The 20,514-nt window shown below is 36.2% G+C and overlaps 1 protein-coding gene across 2 annotated transcripts in view; it reads left to right on the forward strand.

The window, feature by feature from the left end:
* The window catches only part of SLC25A21 (solute carrier family 25 member 21), a 257,409-nt gene that overhangs the window by 222,422 nt on the left and 14,473 nt on the right, over positions 1 to 20,514 (forward strand). Inside the window, exons 2-6 of one of the 2 annotated variants that reach the window (XM_057428569.1) lie at positions 6,306 to 6,372; positions 9,183 to 9,374; positions 12,806 to 12,865; positions 15,301 to 15,408; positions 20,327 to 20,491. In XM_057428569.1, the coding sequence (XP_057284552.1) occupies positions 9,258 to 9,374; positions 12,806 to 12,865; positions 15,301 to 15,408; positions 20,327 to 20,491 (450 nt within the window). In that variant the 5' untranslated portion in view covers positions 6,306 to 6,372; positions 9,183 to 9,257. The remainder of the gene's footprint in view (positions 1 to 6,305; positions 6,373 to 9,182; positions 9,375 to 12,805; positions 12,866 to 15,300; positions 15,409 to 20,326; positions 20,492 to 20,514) is intronic. The other variant, XM_057428568.1, reaches the window with a different exon arrangement.

Below are 20,514 nucleotides of genomic sequence, written 5' to 3' on the forward strand. Positions count from 1 at the left end.
ATTAATTCAGAGTGCAGCCTAGAAAGCCAAAAATTAACTAGCATTTTGACCAAGAGATTGAGATGTGATTAAAACTAATGGAAGAAAGGCTCATTTCTCAGTAAGAACAACAGTCACATAGGTGATGGATCATAATAACTTCATAATCTGACCCACATGCAGTAAATATGGTGATGACTGCCATTTTGAATAAGTGGGGTAGATTAATGCTGATTATTAATACGTTTCTTGGCCAGTCTGATTTTTTCAGAGCCAGCTCCTCTACTGTTTAGCATTTTTCTGAATTATCTTAATACTTTTCACTGACAGCCCCTTCCCTTTTAACCAGTCACTTTTTGTACCTATGTTGTCTTATTTGAGGGATTTCTTTCATTAATTGGTCTGCTTCTAGTATTCTTATAGCTAGATGCTTGGTTGTCTTTTAGCACATACCATAACATCAGTGTTACTACAGACACCTGGTAATACAATTCTGTATTACATTCATTTGTTGGGGGAAAAAAAAAAAAAAAAAAGAGGCTTTTCCTTAATTCCCATGTGTTGCAGTGAAAGCTCAGTGAAAAAAAGTGAAATATGCTTTGAAAATAAATACCTAGTATTTAGTGCTGGTGTCTAAAATGGCAGATATCTGCATGGTTGACACAAAATGGATAAACAAATATATTTCCATTATAGAAATTCAGAAGCCAGTTTGGCTAAGTGTGTCATTGATAGCTTTATATGAGGTTCCTGTAGGGATATAAGTTTAACATTTGCAGTAGGATAATACACATAACATACTTCACAAGAAAAAAACTTTTTGGAGAGCACCAGTGTCCAAGCTTGGTTTCCTGTGAATGTTTCCAACCTTTAATGCCTTTTAAAGTACACCTAACTTTGTGCCTATTGCCATGAATGACACCCAGCCTTCCCTATAGCCTCCCCTATATCTCTTCAGCTGGGCAAATGATTGTAAACACTGTGATTGAGGGTGAGCTACATGTGTGAACTGGCTAGTGGTTTGCTGCTTGCACACAGCTGAATTGTATGTCCCTTTTACTCAGCAGTAGGTACTAATTTGTGCCTGCCTTCACCAAGCACTAGCTAGTTCTTCTGACAATTCTGGGAACTCGAATTTTTTTAAATCTCCAGCTAGGTCAACATAAAGATTACATCACACTACTAGAAATATTAAAGTAATATTGCCCTGTTTTCAGTTGATTTACTTTATTTTAGTAATAGATTCACAACATGCTACCATGAAATGAAAAGATACCTTTTGCTGATGTAAATGAAACTCTAAGCAAATTTTATTATTTAGACACATATACTTCCTCTTTTGAAGAACACCTACCCTTTTACCAAGTGTGTTTCAAAAACTGCTTCCCTTTTTTGAAATGAAACATTATGTAAAATCAGAAAGTCACATACTTGTTTAATGTAACTGATGTTGTCATGAAATCCAGGTCCTTTATTTATACTTGGGATAATGCAGCGGTAATGAAAGCAGAATTGGACCTAAGAGGGGTTTTGTTTCAATTATACAACAATGTGGGTAAGAGACTTGGATTTGACAGCAACGGAAGAAAGGGAATATTGTGCTCATGCCTTCAATCAGCTTTATTAGATCCTTAAAGGGAAAATTATGTGAAAGACAGAAGAATAAAACAACAAACTAAGCAAGATCCCAATTTCAGTATAATTCGAAGAAAATAACTGATTTAGGTTGGTCGTCTTGCCAGGGTGAATGACTCAAGGCTTCCAAACAAGAAATGGAAACCAGAAGGATAGCGAAAGCCTGGAAGAACAAATTGAGAAGATATGATTGACTGTAATGTTTCAAAATCAACTGCTGCAAAGATGAGTTTGGGCTGTTGCCCAGAGTACAATTGAATGGTGATGTTCATTTAGACCCTTAATGCTGAAACAAAATAAGATGTAGTTGTGTTTCTGTTAGAGATTTACTTGTTCTTTCCAGTGTCTCTAGCTAGGGATATGATGTCACGGCCCTTCTCTTCTATCACACGCTGCAGTGATTGCTGCCGCTGTTCTGTGTTTTTTTCTGAACATAGATTTTCTGAAGAAAAGCCTGAATCCAGGTGATAATATCTTTCAAATGTGAAATGTCATCACCATTCACCAGCTGACTTTGAAAAACTATACACTGTGTGCAAGTAGGCTAACTCAGTGTTATTGACCAAGGAAAAGAGAAGTGTAAGATTGTTGTACGTGTATGTACTTTCTGACTGACAAGGCCATTCCTGTTTTTTGTTACTATCATGCTAGGTTTTTTTTAAATAAGCAAATAGCTCATTTTGCAAAGATTTCAAATAATTGTATCTTTGATGGGCACAACTTGTAAAGCATTACTTGGAAAAGTTGGGGCAGCTGCTTGTCCTCCACCTCAGGCGCAGAAGGTTCTAAAAGAGACTAAGCTTTATGCAAAAAAATAGTCAGTTGACAATAGGCAGTGTTGAGACAGGATTGTCATCTACTTCCTCCTTCCTTTTATTCCTTTCATCTCACTGGCTGTGCTTACTAACTGTTTTTCTGTTTCTATTCTAAATGAGGAAGAAGAAAAATCTAAACCACAGTTCATAATTAAATACTGAGCTAGTTCTTACCATGTTTACTGAATTACATATTGCATATATGGATGTATATCCTCACAGTTTTCATGTGTTTTTAGATTTCTAAAGTTAATGCGTTCCATAGGAATAGACCTTAACTCCTTCTTGTCTGTTTTTCATGACGATATTTACCTCCACAGAAGAAGGGAGTAAAGTGGTGAAACCCAGTTACAGATCCTTTAAAATTGTAAGGATTCACAGAGACATGAATGTAGTTGCTGAGCTCTGCAGATTCTGCTGGTTCACAGTAAAGATTCCTCCAGCAGAAAATATTCAGTGTTGACCTTACAGCTGCAACAAACAGATCAGCTTGACACGACATGCACAGTAATATCTTTGTATAGGTATCTTTGCCGCAGGGTGGCTAACCTGATAAAGAGAGCTTTAAACCAGGAACCACAAGGGGTGGAGAGAGTTACCACAGCTCTGAGGGAGCAATGGACAGGCTGACAAGCAAAGCACCTGCAGTGATGTGAACAAAAACAAAAAAATGAACAAAACAGGGCTTAAGTGGCATCACCTCAAGCATTTGCATGTAAGCAAGGAAGTCTCTCTGAAGTGCCTGCACACTGAGGCACACAGCATGGGGCTAAACACAGTGTGTGGTAGTGTGTAGAGAGCTGCAGCAGTAGGATCTTGTTGAGACCCCGGAGATGCAGTGGATGGCTCACATCACTGGAGTGCAGTGCAGTGGAGGGATAGAGACTCTTTAGGAAGAACAGGCTGGGAAGACAAGGAGGGGGAGTTGCCCTTTGTGGGAGAGAGCCGCTGGAGTGCATGGAGCTCTGTCTGAGGGTGAATAATGAGAGTTTATGGGTAAGGATTAAAGAGCAGACCAATAGTGGCAACTTTATAGGAGATGTCTACTATGGGCCACCTGACCAGGAAGAATGAGCAGGTTGTCGCAATGGGGGGGGGGGGGGGGGGGGGGGGGGGGGGGGTCCGTTTGAACATCAGGAAACACTTTTTTACTGTGAGGGTGATCAAGCACTGCCACAGAGATCTCCTGGATCTCTGTGGAATCTCCTTCCTTGGAGATATTTAAGAGCTGTCTAGAGGTGGTCCTGGGCAATCAGCTCTAGGTGGCCCTGCTTGATCAGGGGCTTGGACCAGATGATCTCCAGAGTTCCCTTTGAACCTCAACCCTTCTGTGATTCAGGAACAATGGATAATTGCTTCTCATATTTTCAGTTCCCATTTCTCTAGAATTTCCAAACAATCCACCGTCTGGCCCACTGATTATCTGAATCTCTGGTACTTCAACACCAAGATGTAATAGAATGGTGGATTACTCTTTAGAAGTGATTATCTGCCTCACAGGATTGCTGAGATGGCAGATATGTTGCTCAAATTCCTGATATACCCTTCCCTTCCACATTCTTTCTGCGAAGCTTCCCCTGTAGATCCTCAGAGCCCATGGCAATGTTACAAGGTTTATATATTCAATAGCTGCATACATGAGAGTATACATGCTGGAAAAGCAGCCTGTACTGTATAAAGCTAAGCAATGCTTCTGGGTGTAGTAGAACTGAACTGTTGCTTTATACTGCATAGATTTCTGCTTATGCGTCTCTTACTGATGAGGAAATCTGGGCCAAGTTTGGGTCTCACTTTTTTGCAGTCAGAGCTAAACTTAGGAGTAGAGCATTGGAGCACTTATTTTCCAATTACGGTCATGTCAGAGTACTAGAAATTCCAAAGGGGATGGCTGTTGTAGATATGCTTGCAGTGGTTTAGATAGAGCTGAAAAGAAGAAAGTGTTTATAGGAATTTGTGTTCTTGTAGCTGACCCTACTTGGACATCAGTTTCAGTTTGAACTTGTGTGAAACTCTATGAATCACATGCTTAAAGTTATTCAGCATTTCAGTAGCTTGCTGAATCAGCAGGAATATACTTTGAACATGTATGAACCATTAAAGACTAAGACTGGATCCAGTATATCTATATTGCTATATCCATATCTATAGATATTTATAGTTATATCCATATCTATAAGGATACAGATATATGTACATATGTATGTGTATATATTTATGTTTGGAAAGTGAGACTTCAAGGAAATTCAAACAACCGACAACTCAACTGAATTCCTGAAATCTCCTGCCCGAGGACTTTCAGCATTTTGTCATGAAAACATCATTGTATAAAGTGCTCAAAGTTTCCTTTTATCGTGGACTGGAATTCAAAATTTGCTTGCTTCAAAGGAAGGATAAGTGATATTCCCACTCTGGAGCATTTTACAAAGTCTAATTTATTTTGTATATATTGAAGCAGCTTAAGAACGTAACTCCAGAGAAGTGTTAGAAGAAGGGTGGAAAAAATGGTATAGCATTTGTGTTATTTTACATTACCCTGGGGAATGTGAATTAAATTGGGGGTTTTTTTTGACATGCACAAGATAACTGTAGGAGAATCTGTTGATGTGATGACTCTTCCACGTCCTGCAAAAGTATTCCAAGTAATAGGCTGTTTTAGAAAGGTGAATCACCACATTTCAACATCACCATTTTCAGCATTTTAAGAAGAGATAAATCCTTTGCTTTAAGAAGTTATTTCTTCTGTAGACAGAATTGTCTTACAGTCCTGAAAGAAGTGTATAAACTCTGAAGATGGATAAAATGTAAGATATACCCTTGTTGGCTGGCAAGGCAGCTTTTTCCTGATTGCATTAGATGCCTCTCCCCATGCACTGTCTAGGTTAATGCGGAGACCTAACAGGCAAGAACTATGTCTAGTTTCACCTTATCCTGGGATTTTGAGAACTACCTGTCATTTAAAGCATTACCAAGACCCAGCTTTATGCATCTTCATTGCCCTTGTAAGCAGAGTTCAGGCTGCCTGCAAATGCCATGTATGTTGCTGCGCTTGTAGCAGATTATAGATAGATAGATAGATAGATAGATAGATAGATAGATAGATAGATAGATAGATAGATAGATAGATATAGATAGATACATAGGTAGATACATAGATAGATATAAAACTTAGATGATGCAACACAAAGCATATATTTGGCTTCAGGCTAGCTAAAAGTCAGCAGCTGTTGTAAACTCCTTCATTGTTTATAGAGTTAGGTAAAAAAGTGTCAAAGACCTGAATGAGTACAGTGGCAAGATACTGCCTAATATTTTTGCCAAGATGAAATACATGCATTCTATTATGTCTTTGTTCATAGGTAACTTGTGTTAAAAGTATGCAGAAAAAAAACCTTCATCTATTTTGAGGCATATTTAAACTTTAAAAGATGTCTTAATCTAGTGTCTAAAAATAAGCATGTAGGTTTTTTTGTATGTAACTTGCTGAAGTTGCAGTGTTTGCCAAGTCTGTATTGTGTGACTTCAGATTTTAATATTATCACTGCTACATCAAGGAAATTTAAAAAATGAAGTAGTACGTTGTCTTAGCTGTCAAAACTGTTCCTCTTCCTTTAAATACGATTTCTTGTCTATTCAGAAAAAAAAAAAAAATGATTGAATTTTTACTTGTTCATTGCTGGTTCTTTGATATCTCACAGCAGGTAATAGAATTGGTAGCACATTACTTATTTAGCAAATAAACAAAAAGAATTGTTATTTGTCGGCATGCTTGGAAATGCAGAAAGCTCAGTTGTTTTACTCAAAAGTGTAAATAGAATTGGTAGTATGGTAATGATGTGTTGTTTATCCATGCAAAAGTAATTTTTTTTTCTTCACTAGATTGCTTGGCTTCTACAAAGGAATATTTCCTCCCATCTTGGCTGAGACACCCAAAAGGGCAGTGAAGGTAAAAAACTCCATACTTCCATCTTAAAAATACGAGTAGGGATAGTGTCAGCTGTAAAACATTTTATTCCTCCCCCACTGATTGACATTAGAATCTTGAACTTATTTGGCATATTAATCCTCTGATTTTTACTGGTGGGAAACTTTCCTGTTGATAACACAATAATAACTGTGTTTGATTATGAAGTGTAGAATAATGCTCTTAAATGCTAAGCTGATTTTGACCTCTACATATAATGTTACTGAAAAAAAAAATACAATTAATTTATGCAATCAAAATTAATAAAATACCTCCAATGATATTTTAGCCTCATAATTAACTCTGATTTAGACATTTTGTTTTACTGCAAATGCCTAGCCACTTGCAAAACAACTAAGAATAGCTTAATAAATTAACACAAGAAGCCATTAATGAAGCCACTCCTAATAAGTACTTACTCAGTAACTTGAAGTAGTATATCTATAGATTTGAAGTGCTGCCCAGAGTTTTCTTGTATTCCAAAGGGCACTCTGCTTCATACTTTCACTGTTTTACAGATTGAACAAAGTAACTCTTCATCATGCAAAGAACATTTACTCCAGTTCTCTTACAGCTGAAATAGATGGTAGCCTATCAAAGTGTATTTACTGTTGAATATTGATCTTATTTTCTTTTATTGTCCTCTGTGTTGACATGTGTAGGATTATTTTAGTAACATTCCTAAGCAAAATATTCAATACATCAATCTCTTCAGTTAAGTAATGCAATCTTTTTAATGAAAAGGTAGCAATTAAGCAGCTCATCTTAAAGTTCTAAATGTATCGTTGTGTTACAAGAAAATGGTTCTTTGTGTCTTACTTCAGAACTTTGAAGTTTCCTATAGTTGCACCAGTGTATCTAAAAGCAGTTTTTATACAGAATGTCTTGATTTTCCTTTCTCCTTTTTTTTTTTTTTTTTTTTTGGGGGTTTTGGGTGGTTTTTTGTTTTTTTTTTTTGTTTCTTTCTAAAAAGGCTGCATATGATTCTGGTCCTTAGTCTGCAATTAATCATTCACATTCCAGTTCCTTTGCAGAAGAATAATATTTGTATAAAGTGACAGGATGTGACCTTGTAACAGAATCCTAAAGGAGTTCTGGTAATGTCATCTTCTTGTTTGCATTGGCATTTTAGATGCAAATGACATATGTCACCCTTCTCGAAATTTTTTAATACAACTAAAAAAACTCAAGTTCTATTTCATAACAAACTGGCAATGAAGGATAGATGATATTTAGAAGATTCATAATAACTCACATTCTTCGTACTGTGATATTTCCTCTGTCTCTCCATTTCATTTCATTTGAAAGAGGTCAAAATCTGATTATGCTTTTTAGGTACCAGCATATATGTAATTAAAATACAAAGCCAGGTTGGATTTCTCTCCCACCAACCTGATTCATGAAAAAGTCTTGAGTAACTTTCTCTTATTCAAATGGATTAAATTGGTTTAAACCACATGTTATTCAACATAATACTAGAATCACAGGAAGATTTAAACTGGGAGGGATCTCTGGAGGTCCTCTGATGAGCCTCCTATTCAAACAGGGATGACTTCATGGTTAGATCAAGTTGTTTGGATGTGTTGTTGAGCCTGAAAATCTTCAAGGATGCAGACTGCAGCCTCTCTGTGCTCCTGCTCCAGTATTTAATTACTTTCACTGTGAAGAATTTTGCCTCAAATTCAATCCAAATTCCCTGTTGCAACTTTTGCCTATTGCCTCTTATGCTTCTGTTGTGGACCTCTGAGAAAGTCAATCTTCATCTTCTGGATGGTGGAAGACAGGAATTATATCCCCTCAAGACTTCTTGTCTCCAGGCTAAATAGACTTGGTTCTTTCAGCTTCTTGCACATCATAAGCTCACAGGTCCTTAAATGTCTTACTGGTGCTCCTTTCGTGGGATTTCTGTGAGGGCTCAGTAGTGTTTCTGCTTCCGTGGAAATCAAGTTTAAATGCTAAATGTATTTTTTAATTAAGTCATTGAATTCTTTAATTGTTTACACTACTCTTTTAAATTTTATGCTGTTCCTAGGAAATCAGGAGGAAAAAAGCTCTGTTTCCTTAAGATATCAACCATGTTCTACATTAGAAGAACTCTGATAGAATAGGGCAGCACAGTAATGTCCTTATAAGAACCTTGATACTGAAGCAATTCAATGTGAGATGCAATATGACAGCACAATTTCTAGCCTCCAAAGTGGAGTTTGTATGCATGCTTTGACCTGAAGAGAATCCAGCTTGTCTCAAATTTCTGCGTACCTTATTTGTATGTGACTCCAATGGAAAAGTCACTGCTTCTTTTGGTTCACTCTCCACCTTCTATTCTTCTAATAGTTTTCCTGATTTTAACAGGTCCTAAGGTATCCCTTGTGCACTGCCAAAGCCACAAACTGACTTGTGAGATCCAGAGGGCACTTATGTCCATGCTTGTGGTTTTGAGACTTGAGAAACACAAAAGGCAGAGAGGCAATTTCTAGGTTTCAGCAGCCTTGGGTTGTGTTTGTAAGGAGCTTTTTGGAAAACTTCAACTTATAGTGTCTTTTATATCTCATAAAACTGTATATGCTATGGACAAGGGAGATTTTGTACCAGGAAGAAAAGTGCTGGTACTACTGGAATATTTTACTTATCTGGTGTGGATATTTGCAAATAAAAATAAAACTGCTGAAATAAAGTTATTTAGCCCCAGTTATTTAGCTAAGTGCTGAAGATATTCACTTGTAGACAACTTTGTTCTCATGTCTGTCTTGCTATTTCTTTTTTTTCTTTCTCTTTATTTCCCTTCTAAAAAGAAACCTGATATTTCTGGAAGATGAAAAGTCAAGGTTTATAACTTTATGTTAGATTGAACTTGGAGGAAGGAAGTGATGATGCCAATACAATGGTTAACAGATGAACTTTTGGGGCAAATTCATATTGTTCATGTGTTCCCAGACATCTTGTTTCAAGCATATATTTTTACCTTAGAATTATTGAGACATCTGGTAAGTACTTTGGCTATTTTCTATGTAACTTGAATTAAAGTGTATCTTTGCCAGATGGACAATATTGTTTATTATATACACAAAAGCATGTTTTAAATACATTTATTCTGAGATAATTTTTTTTGGTGCAAATCTATTAATACAACTGTAAAGACAAAGACAAGGTATACTGTGGTTTTAAAAACATTTTATTTAAACATGATATAAATGCATATGATATAGCTAGATACTTTTTGGCAAAACTGTATGTATACTAACCACGCTAGTATACTCAGCAACATTTACATTGAGTTTTATTGCTATTATTTCTTTTCTTTTTAAAATGATGTAAATCATAGTTACTATTAAGTAGCTATTTTATGTATGACTCTAGGAAGCTATTGATTTTTAAGGTAACATTTTTAAGACCAAAAAATTGCTAGGTAATATATTTCTGCCTTTATTACAACCATTTTACAGATCTGTATCATTATGGAAAACATTAAGGAATACCAGAAATTCCATTAAAGGTTAGAAGGGTAACAATGGGTAGAAGGATGCTGGAGAGAGAATAAAACAAACTTTATCACAATAAGAAATTAATTTAGTTCAGTGAAGTAACTCACACACTCACAATTGACACTTTCCCAGAGACTTCCTTTTACCTATAAAATATCTTCAGTTTTCCAAAAAGATAAACCTACAGTCTAAGTAACACTTCTCTCTTTTCTGATTATTAGCAAGGCAAGTACCATACTTTTAAATGTGTCTGCAGGGTGTTTGCAAAACTAGTGTTCAACCTGTACACTCTTTGGAGGGCCCCGATTTTAGGACCTTTTCTGCAAAATGAGATAAGAATCCCTACTGAGGATAAAAATGTATCATCTGTCCCCTGGCCAGAGTATCAGTCCTTCAGTTTTACAATTTAATATGCATTCATATTCCTTCCTGCTTTAAATATAGTGGCATTTTTAGCATGTTAACACTTGTTTCTCTGATGGTTTTGGTGTCATTCTACTGACTTTTCATTTGAAGCCACACTTGATTGAAAAATGTTATTGGCTTTGCGATAGGTTAGGATTCTAAACAAGTTAAAATGACAATGTGGTGCTTATTACTCATGTTCCTCTACACATGTTTTATGGACAAGCTGTTTTGTTCTGATAGGTCTGTGGTAACTAAGCCCTGAGGGACAGAGCTTGTCTTCTTTGGCTGAGACCCAGCACAGGTCACCCAGTCTTTCTGTTTTGCCTGAAAAACTCTATTCCCTTATGTTTTTTACAATTCCCACATCTCCATTGACCTCATTTCCCATTGCCTTCCTGTCATGGTGAAACTGTTTGATTGTCACATCCATGGGCAGGTGCTGTGTGGAGGGATCAGAGCCTTGTGTGGGAGTAGAATTCAGAGGATCCTGCCTTCATTTGAATCAACTTGCTCTAAACTAGTCAAGTGTTACACGTCAACTTTGGAAAGTAGCCAAGAAAATCAGAGGTTCTAGTGATTTCTTTTTGCTATACGGGCATGTGACAGTTCTTGCTCTAGTAGATAACCAACTGCACAATGCAGTCTTGGTGAAACTGTGACAAGGTTTTGTTGTTCAGTCCTGTAATACTGGACATCCTGTGAAAACAAAACTTCCCTTTTGCATGTAAAATTGTGAATACTTCTTGGACAGATTATAGAACTCACAGTGAGCTGTAGTTACGGGCCTTGTGTTGTTCTGTGTGTGAAAATTATGTGGAACAAACAGCATCTCCAGTATCTTTGGTTTTCTCTGTAATTCAAATATCAGTTCTTTATAATCCTCAAAATTTTCTGCTGTCCTCATTCATCATGCTAGATAACCATTTTCACTCCCTTCAGAACTGTCTTATGTGCATCAACCTGAAGTGCTCTTTCAGTGGCTTCAGCAACGTATTTTCAGAATACTAATTTGAAACAATATGAGGTGTGGGGAGATTTGCTGTTCACAGAAGCGCTGAGACTATAAAGGATCTCTTAGGCCAGCAAACCTAGTCATCTGCTATTCTGTAATCTCCTTCATAAATTTATCAAAATCTCCCTTACAAGTGGTTAATTTCTTTCCTTCATTATTCTTATTGGAAGACTGTTTCAAGACCCCACACCTTTGGTTGTAAGAAAGCATCAGATCTCAAGACACATTCTATTTATTAGTAGCTCTTACTTTTATGCTCAATTACTTTATGTTACATATCTTACTTTTTTTTTCATTCTCTTGCAGCCTCTGTTTTGCTAGACCAAACAAAGCAATCATTTATTTTCCTTCAGTCTTCATTCTTAAAAAAACATCTTTAAGTTCTCCTTATTGTCCTGAAAACCCTGGTTTGAATACGCTGTAGTCTAAGGTCATCTTTTTAGAACAAAGGTGGCCAGGATTGTGTGCTGTATTTCAGAGGGAATCTTACCAATAATTTGTACATTGTCACAAATACTCTTTCTTGACTGATGCATCTTAGACCTTAACTGATGCATGCTAGACCTTGTCTGTCCAGAGACAAAGAAATACACAGTGAAGGTCTGTCTGCCTGCATCATTAGGAAGCTTCTTACTGACCTCACTGCAGTCAGGGTTATTCTCAATACTCTTCTTGGATGAACAAATCCATCAATTTAAAAAGCTTTGATTTTTAGATTTCACAAAAGGTATTCTGAAAATTAATGGGTTTGGGTGGCAAGAAATGTTAGGTTGCAAATGAAGACATTTACAAATGGTTGCCTTTCTCTGTGTCAGTGCAGATGAAACTGAGCTTCTCATTTCTTTCTTGGAATTCAAACACGCAAGAGTACAGCTTTCAAAACTCATCCTCTAAGGAATTGCAGATGCTCAGAACTTCTGAGCACCACTGACTGAAAGCAGACAATTGGGTGAAAGATTTATTTGTAAAGAGCAAAAGCTAAAAGAAATGTGCTTGTGGACAGTAAAATATTACAAAAATCTATAGACTTTCTAACTTCAAAATCTTCAATTACGTCTCTCAGGTGAGAAGTAGACTAGTATCTGAGAAACTTGAAAGTGATCACAGTATATTATATTAAATATGTGAGGATGATTTCTTGAGAGAAATTATATTTGCCACTACCTTTATGCCACTATATGAAAGTTTAATGCTAAAGGAAAGTTTATAATTTAAAAATGTGAACTATGTTTTGCAAGAGAACTCTTACAGAAAAAAAATACTTTAATTGGACTTATGCTATCATGCATGATACACTAATAAAATCAGTTCTGAAGCCTAATTGTCTGATGAAGCACATCTAACACTGCTACAGAGAGTGTGAAACAAAAGTGGCTTATGTTTATTTTGCAGAACTGCACATGGCTATTCAGGATATAAGGTATCCTGAAGCTCCATTGTAGTTTGGTTTTGCTAATTTGCATAAGTAACATAATTTTTTTCAATGCAATTTCAGTCTAACTTTTATTTACAGTTTTTCACCTTTGAACAATACAAGAAGGTACTAGGATATTCATCATTACCTCCAGGACTGGTACGTATGGATACAGAACTTCATGTTCTAATTTAATATGGGTATACTGAATGGTGCCATCCATTTCCTCTCATAGAAGGAGCCCGAAATTAAAAGGGCCAGTTCAATCAACAGTCTTCCAGAACAGACTTTCCCTTTGAAAACACTGATAACAGAATTTATCTAAATGATAGTTACATTAATTTTTATATCATATGTCTCCAAAGTAATACCCTACAATGTCATAACATTTGTTAATATGGATAGAGACAGTCACCGTGGAAGAGTCTCTATGCAGCTTGCCATTCTTCATTCTTGCAAATTAGATAATAAAGTTGAATGTTATCAGTATTTATTTACTCATATGATAATGACTAGTTTGATACCTCAGCCTCAGCGTGCTACTCTGCAAGGCGCAGTGCAACTATAACAAAACTACAGACCTCGGTCTTATTCTAAAGACTGTATAATGAAAACATAAACTATGTATAAGAAACTGCTACCTCCTTTGAAGTGAATGACAAAGTACTCTTATACATCAGTGGAGTTTGGATTCCATCTCAAGAGTATTTAAAAAAAAAAAAAGACTTAAATATGCATAGAAATGTTTTAATACTAAGATGCAGTTTGCATATGTTGTATGCATTCTGATATAGAGAGCTTAATTCTGCTATTTTACCCTTTTGAATAAAATATTTTTATAAGAATTACTGCTTTCTGTAATGTAAGAATCTAAGTAATAGCAAATATCTATTTTTCATGAAAATGGAATCATAACTGTAGGAAATGATATTTTTATGGTTATGCTCCAAAGGTTTTGCTTACTTCAGATATCTTTCGCACAGTATTGTTTCCATTTACATCTGCTTTCCATTGCAGTGAGTGAATGATCATGGAATCATATTAACTAGTTTAAAGCAAGTTTCCTCTTCCTCTTGGTTATTCCACTGGCCCTATAGTTGTTTACAGTATCTCCTATTTTATCTTGCATTTTTCAGCAGGCTCTTCTCATCCTTAGATTTAAATAGAAGGCTGACATTTGTTCTCCAGCAAGTGGAAATAACAGAGTTTAAGATTCCATGGTTCACCAGCACTTTTTTGGAGGAGAATATGGTGGAAACATGACCAAAAGCTGCTGTGATTCATATAGCAGATACAGAAACTCTCAGACACCCCTGACATTTTAGGTTCAGAACTGTTACCACAGAGGCATTTTTGCCCCTAAAATAGGTGTGTTAGAGAGGGAAGAAGAAGATTGAGAGGTATTCTAATCTAAGCTAGACAGAATGCTTCTAGGTACCTCAACACACCTCATATCAAGACCACATTTATTGTTAAAAGAGTGATGGATATGTTCGCACCATCTTCCTGCTGGTTTCAGTCTCATGGTTGGTGATGAAAGAGATAGATTATGTTCCCACCTCATATTGGAAAAACAGATTTGTTTGTAGTACCATCTTCTCCAAAGGCAGTAAGGCTGGAGCTTGCTCTTACCTTCTAACTCACCATTCTTCTCTTTCTTGAGCTCTCAAGAGTCCCTGCTCAAATCCCTCTGTATTGAATAAGGTTTTTCTCACTGCTGTTGTTTCCTTACGTTTGGTTTCCTTGAATCTCAGGAGATGTACTCAGTATATTGTATTTTGGTCCTGGGACTCTTTTCAGCCCCTGGAAAGTTAGGAGATATTAAAGAGAGTCAATAAATGCGTGAAGTGATCACCAGAATTAACTCCTCTGAATATTTGACCCAAATATTTCCATATTATTTTTCTGTTACAAACAAACAAAGTTATTTTTAAATGCTGTGTGTTGATGGAAAGCAAAGCAGTGAATAACTCCATATCTAGGACTGTAATGTACCATCAGCTTCTAAATGGAGTTAATTCATCCTTGTAGTGAATGCTGAGATTTCCATGTGTGCCACTCATCCCCATATAAACCTTCCCAGGACTGATATCTACTTTGGAGAACTCTTCGTCTGTGTGTGCAATTTGCTTATGTACTGTGTTATTTTGATTTCTTACATTTATTTTCTTTTTTAAGTTACTATGTTAGTGTTATACGCTCAATTCTCAGTGCAGAGTTTTATTTTGTCCAGTGCTGCATAACTGCATTCATATTTGAGTTTTTATTCAGACTCCACCCGACGATAACATGAGTGCATTGTTTTGCCGTGTTTTCATAATAAATTGGTACCATAGTTTTTCTTCAAGCGGAAAAGAGGGTTCAGTGACAGTGCTATGACATTTTATTTTGTATTTTTTGGAATGTGGTTTATGGCTATTGTCATATTGTCTTCATGAACTGTCAGCATCTAATCAAGGGCTAAAGTTGTTTAGTAATAGAATACTGCTGTATTCATGCAGTGTCACAGTTTGCATTGTATCATTCAGTTTCATAAGCTGATGTAGGGGAAATTTTACTCCATAATTTTTTAACTTTAATTTTAACTTTCTTAGTCATTTGCAGTTGCTGGCTTGGGATCTGGGTTGACAGAGGCAGTTGTGGTTAACCCTTTTGAAGTAGTAAAGGTTACCTTACAGACAAATCGGAATGCCTTCATAGAGGTATGAGAATTGCTCCATTCTTCTTTTTCTGCTTTATTAGGAATAGTGCACTACAAAATCCATATTTAGAGCATAATGTCTATAATATATTGGGTTAATGCCAATGATTTTCCCACATACTTAACAGAAATGGAAAAAGAGTGAAGAGACTCAATACACGATGCCTTCAGATATGCATGAGATCTCAGGTATGCAGAGATGCATGGCGTATTGTCAGCAGTGTCAGCATCTCCATTGTAAATACACTGTGTGTGAAGTGCACCTTCAGCCTCCAGAGTACCCAGCAGCCCAGCGCTGTGAGAAATTCTAATCCAGAAGTATAAACCGGAGCCCCTTGTACCCAGTGCATTTACCCCAGGAGGCTCCAGACTTCAAGTGAGCACCAAAGTTTAGCGTAAAACACCACAGCCCCATGCTCTAGCCAGGCATTTTAACATTTGTGTTAAAAATGTAGCTGATAGATTTCAGTCTTGGATAAAATTATTTATATTATAAGTCTTCATATTTATAAGCTCAAACCAGGAAATTGTTATCTAATAAAGCACACCAATAATTTAGATTCCTGATTCACTTCAGAGTTATATTGTTCAAATATTGTTTCGTTCAGAGAAGTCAATATGCAAAATTTACTTCGTCCACAGTTCTGGGTAGTGCTGAAAGGGAAAAAAATATTAAACTGGAAAACAGCGATTGAACAAAATCAAGTGTTCCCAGGAATACACCAGCTTCAATTAATTTTATTTTAGAAAATGTTCCAGGCTATTGGGAAGGAGGTCTGTCACAGTTCCTTTTTCCTTTTCTCAGTGAATAAGACTAAGAATTGTCCAATCAGCTCTTTCAAAATCTTTTGAGAAATCAGCTCTACCATAGTGGAAGTGCCAAATCACATAAGCATGGCATGAAAAGCTTGGCTGAATCCCTGGTGAGGCATGATTTTGCTTATTCTCCTATTAAGTTTTGACTGAGTTAATACTTGCATGCCTTGTAGCACTCGTCTGCACAAATTGAATGGGGAGATGCACAGTAAAGAGATTTATCACCTGGCTATTTACATAAGCTTTTCAGATATGCTCTGGCAAAACATTGCCACTGATTTCCAAATGTCATAGACTAGCTGGTACCTACTCTGTAACTCATCAGAGAAGCACTCTCTTCAAGAATAAACCTTAAAATATTTGGTAAATTCCTGTTTGATTCTCAGTGCAGCAAAATTGATCTTTGGATGCTCCAAGTCTCCAACCTAAACATTTTTTAACCATGGGCTGCAAATTCACTGAAACAGAGACCTAATATAGTACTGCAGTAAAAAGTTTGGGATCCTGGAAGAAGACTGAAAGTGGGAGAGAGCAACGTGTGAGGGGATCTTTCTGTGGGGAAGATGATATGAAAAAATTATGGACTACTACTGCTCCAGCAGTAGTAAACTAAGCAGATATTCGGGATTTTTCTGTCTCACAGTTGTGAGGATAAATTTAACCTATCTTAAAACCTTCTGTTTTGCGTGAAATACTCTAGTATTGTATTTTGGGCAACCCAACTTCTCTAAAGTTGAAAGAGACCAATATGTCCTTTCACTTTACGTATTTTTTTTATCTCTCTTGCAAATTTTAGAACAATGTCTGGGGTGTTTTAGTTAGTAAATTTTATGCAACTACTTACTTTAGTTACAGCTTCTCTTCCTTGGTGACCTTCAGAATATTCCAATAATCACAGTGTAGCTGTTCAGAAGCATTCAGGTTTGTTTTAGGTTATGTGACTATTCTTTAAATTTCATTTTAATGCAAATTTTTACAAAATGCAAATAATAGTATATTATCATACAAATAAAATTGTAAAGTAATGCTATTGGGACTCCGCTAGAACCTAGTTTACACCTAAAGTATAAATTAAAGTGTTTATTTGCCCTAATGAAAAAATCCAAGGGGCTACAGTTCTTAAATCACAAAGACAGTTAATCACAGACATACCAATTTTTCATATATCTGTAAAAAAGTGTTAGGATTCCACATTTTGCTGATAATCAGGAAAATTACAGTGACTTCATTGCCATGATTTCAAGTACTCATTAAGAATATGTTAAAGAACATTTCACACTAAAGCATATAAAACTCATATTAAAAGCATATAAAACTCATATAAAAGCATATAAAACTTCCTATTGGAAGAAGCATGTGTATGTTGTATTATGCAGCGTAAGGCAATGGTGCACTCATTCAATTACCATGCACTGTTTTTCTAAAAGGTTTAAGTAAAGTATGTACATATCCCATTGTGTAGCTTTTGTACTGTATGATGAAACCTAATGCAGTTTACATATTTCTTTGACTATTGTGTTGAAATAATAAATATATCTTGTTTAAAAGGAACAAGGAAGAGCATGAACACATACTCCCACACCCAGACTCCTGCACACCCCCAAAGCAAATACTCACACACTACAGTGACAGCTGAATTATTCTGTGGTACCAGATCATCTTTCGAGAGTTGACAGATTTAAAGAGGAAGGCCACTATAAAACATGTATTGTCACTTTTGTAATGTGGGTTGCTACAGGTAAAAAGTAATGGTGACTTCTTGTTAAGGTAAACTGCTAAAACGCCCAACGCCTTGTTTGGTTTTGGGAGTTTTGGGGTTTTTCGCTGTAGCCATGGATAATTCACTGGCTACAGAAGAGGGTGTGGTAATGGAAATCTTCTCACCTGACTTAAGAGTTGTGTTTAATTGAACAAATACAAGTTTCTGCTTTACTATGAAGATTCTGATTCCAGATTCCACTGACTAGGTCTCTATTAAGTGAACAGTTGTATGAAGTGAAATAACTCCAGATGTTTGTGCAAGAAATTTCTCCACCTGAATTAGTCAGACTGAGGTCCTTCCATCATCAGTGATGAAACACAGACCTGTGGCTTTATCAGCTGACATTTTAGATGCCTGTTTTGGCTGAAGTTAAGTGCTATCTGCTAGAGCCCTCTTTATCATTGAAAGACTGAAAAATTGAGTCTTTTGAGTCTCAGATGTAGAGGTAGACATTGCAGGAATCTACATTTGGACTGGTGAAACCCATCTCAGGTGTTCAGCAAATGACAGGCTTCTCCTTTGAGTCATTTGTAAATCCATATTCAAGATGAGAAAAAGGGAGAGCTTACTATTGAAAGTTGCTGTGTTAAGCTCCAATCACTTTATTCAGAATCATTACATGTTTTTTAAGGCTCTAACCTGAATTTTTTGTGCATGAGAAAGGATATTATTGCTAGCATTGGACTGTATTCCATGCTGGGTATTTACATTTTAGAATAGATTCCAGCTTGAATCCCTGAGGGGAGTTACAAAAGTAGAATATAGTAAAATGTATGCAGAACATTCACATGATAATATTAGTTACCAAATCTGAAAAAACAGAATGAAACTTAGTATTAAAGACTAAACTGCTCAGTCACCTAAATAAGCAGACATATGCTGTGTCAGATATAATAGGCATCATTTGGCTGATGCCGTTGATTTACCAGAGTGGTATTTTGAAATGGAAAGCTATTAAACAAATAAGCGTATTGAAATTAGCAGTGTTCCCAGCGTTCTATTCAAAATTCTTCTATATTTTCATGTAGGGGCCTTCTAGTGGAAGTCATGTTTTGCCTTTCTAATCGAATATTTGGTTACCCAAAGGTGGCTTTATGCTTTGGAGAAAGCCAAACTCAAGTCAACAACTTTTTGAAAGGAACTTTTCTAAAAAGAAATAAAAAATGTTCAGAAAGGGAACACCTCATTCCAAGCATCACTGTATATTGGAAAATAGATCAAATGTGTATGTAGTCAGGCAGGTCCTGTCTGAGGAACTGATCACTATATAAGTGGATTCTGAGGGTGTTTCTTCCTTTATGCCTGTTGTTAAAATGGAAGTTGGCTGACTAAAATGATTTTTGTGCCTATTGGGCGTTATTTTCAAAACAGAATTTCTGAAGTTAACTTACTAACTCTGTACCTTGAAATTTAAATGGGTGTTCTGATTTTCAAAATCTAACTACATTTTTTAAGCCAAGTGATTCATTAGGAGGGCAAAACAGGATTTCCAGTTTGATGCTGAAGAAAAAAAAAATAAAAAGGAAAACAACACCACTTCAAGATTTTCAGCACTAGAAGAAGGAAGTTCAGTGTGTGATCTGGCTTTAAAAAGTGCTCTGTGCCAAATAACTCCTTCAAAAGTCAGTGTCTTAAAGCAGTGGCTTGCATTCCTAACAGCATGAAGAGCATAAGAATATCCAAAAGGGTTCCCAGGCAATGTATATGCCTTTTTATCATTGTTTCAGCCCTAATACTGAATCTGGAAACTGCCTGCTATTCAAAGCAAATATTTATAGCCTCCTTTGCTGCTCTAATTTGTGGGTCCCAAGGATTTGCTTCCATAGCCGTAATGGCTCAAAACTTCTAATTCTATCCCTTTTATCACTCCCTCACCATGTATATCCTGTGCCATTGGTTTTACTAGAGAAGTTGGTTTTATCTTCCTATTGTCCAGAATAACTGTTGTTTCTAGTCGTGTAAGGGTTTCATCTGTCATAATCTTAATAGCACAGGATCAATGATTAAAAAAAAAAAATACCAAATTCATCTATTCAAAGCCACATGTTGTTCTAGATTTTTTTCTCAATTATTATTTTGAGAAAGTTTTCTTTGCTTCAAGGATCCTTTGCTTTAGTGCTCAAGTCATGTTTTCATCTTGTTCTGCAATCAGAAAAATGAGAAATTTCTTTTTAATGAAAGTTGTGATTTTTACATGGTCACAGGTAAGGAAAAACAACAAATATGATGAAACAAGAAAAAACGACAGCAACTGTATTTGTCAACAGGATGGAATGATACTATGGTCATTGTTCTCTTTTTGTAAAGATGATCTCTTCCTTCTTTTGCTTAACTTGTGTAGCAACCATCCAGCTTTTTTCAAGCTCGGCAGATCATTAAAACCAGTGGTCTGGGCTTCCAAGGACTAAACAAAGGTCTTACTGCAACACTGGGCCGTCATGGAGTTTTTAACATGGTTTACTTTGGATTCTACTTCAATGTGAAAAACATTCTTCCTGTCAATAAAGTAAGTTCTTCATACAATGCAAT

The sequence above is a fragment of the Pezoporus wallicus genome, unplaced genomic scaffold (genome assembly GCF_028554395.1).
Source record: "Pezoporus wallicus isolate ANWC-B61680 ecotype Strahan unplaced genomic scaffold, APGP_CSIRO_Pwel_v1 contig_3486, whole genome shotgun sequence".
NCBI lineage: Eukaryota > Metazoa > Chordata > Aves > Psittaciformes > Psittacidae > Pezoporus > Pezoporus wallicus.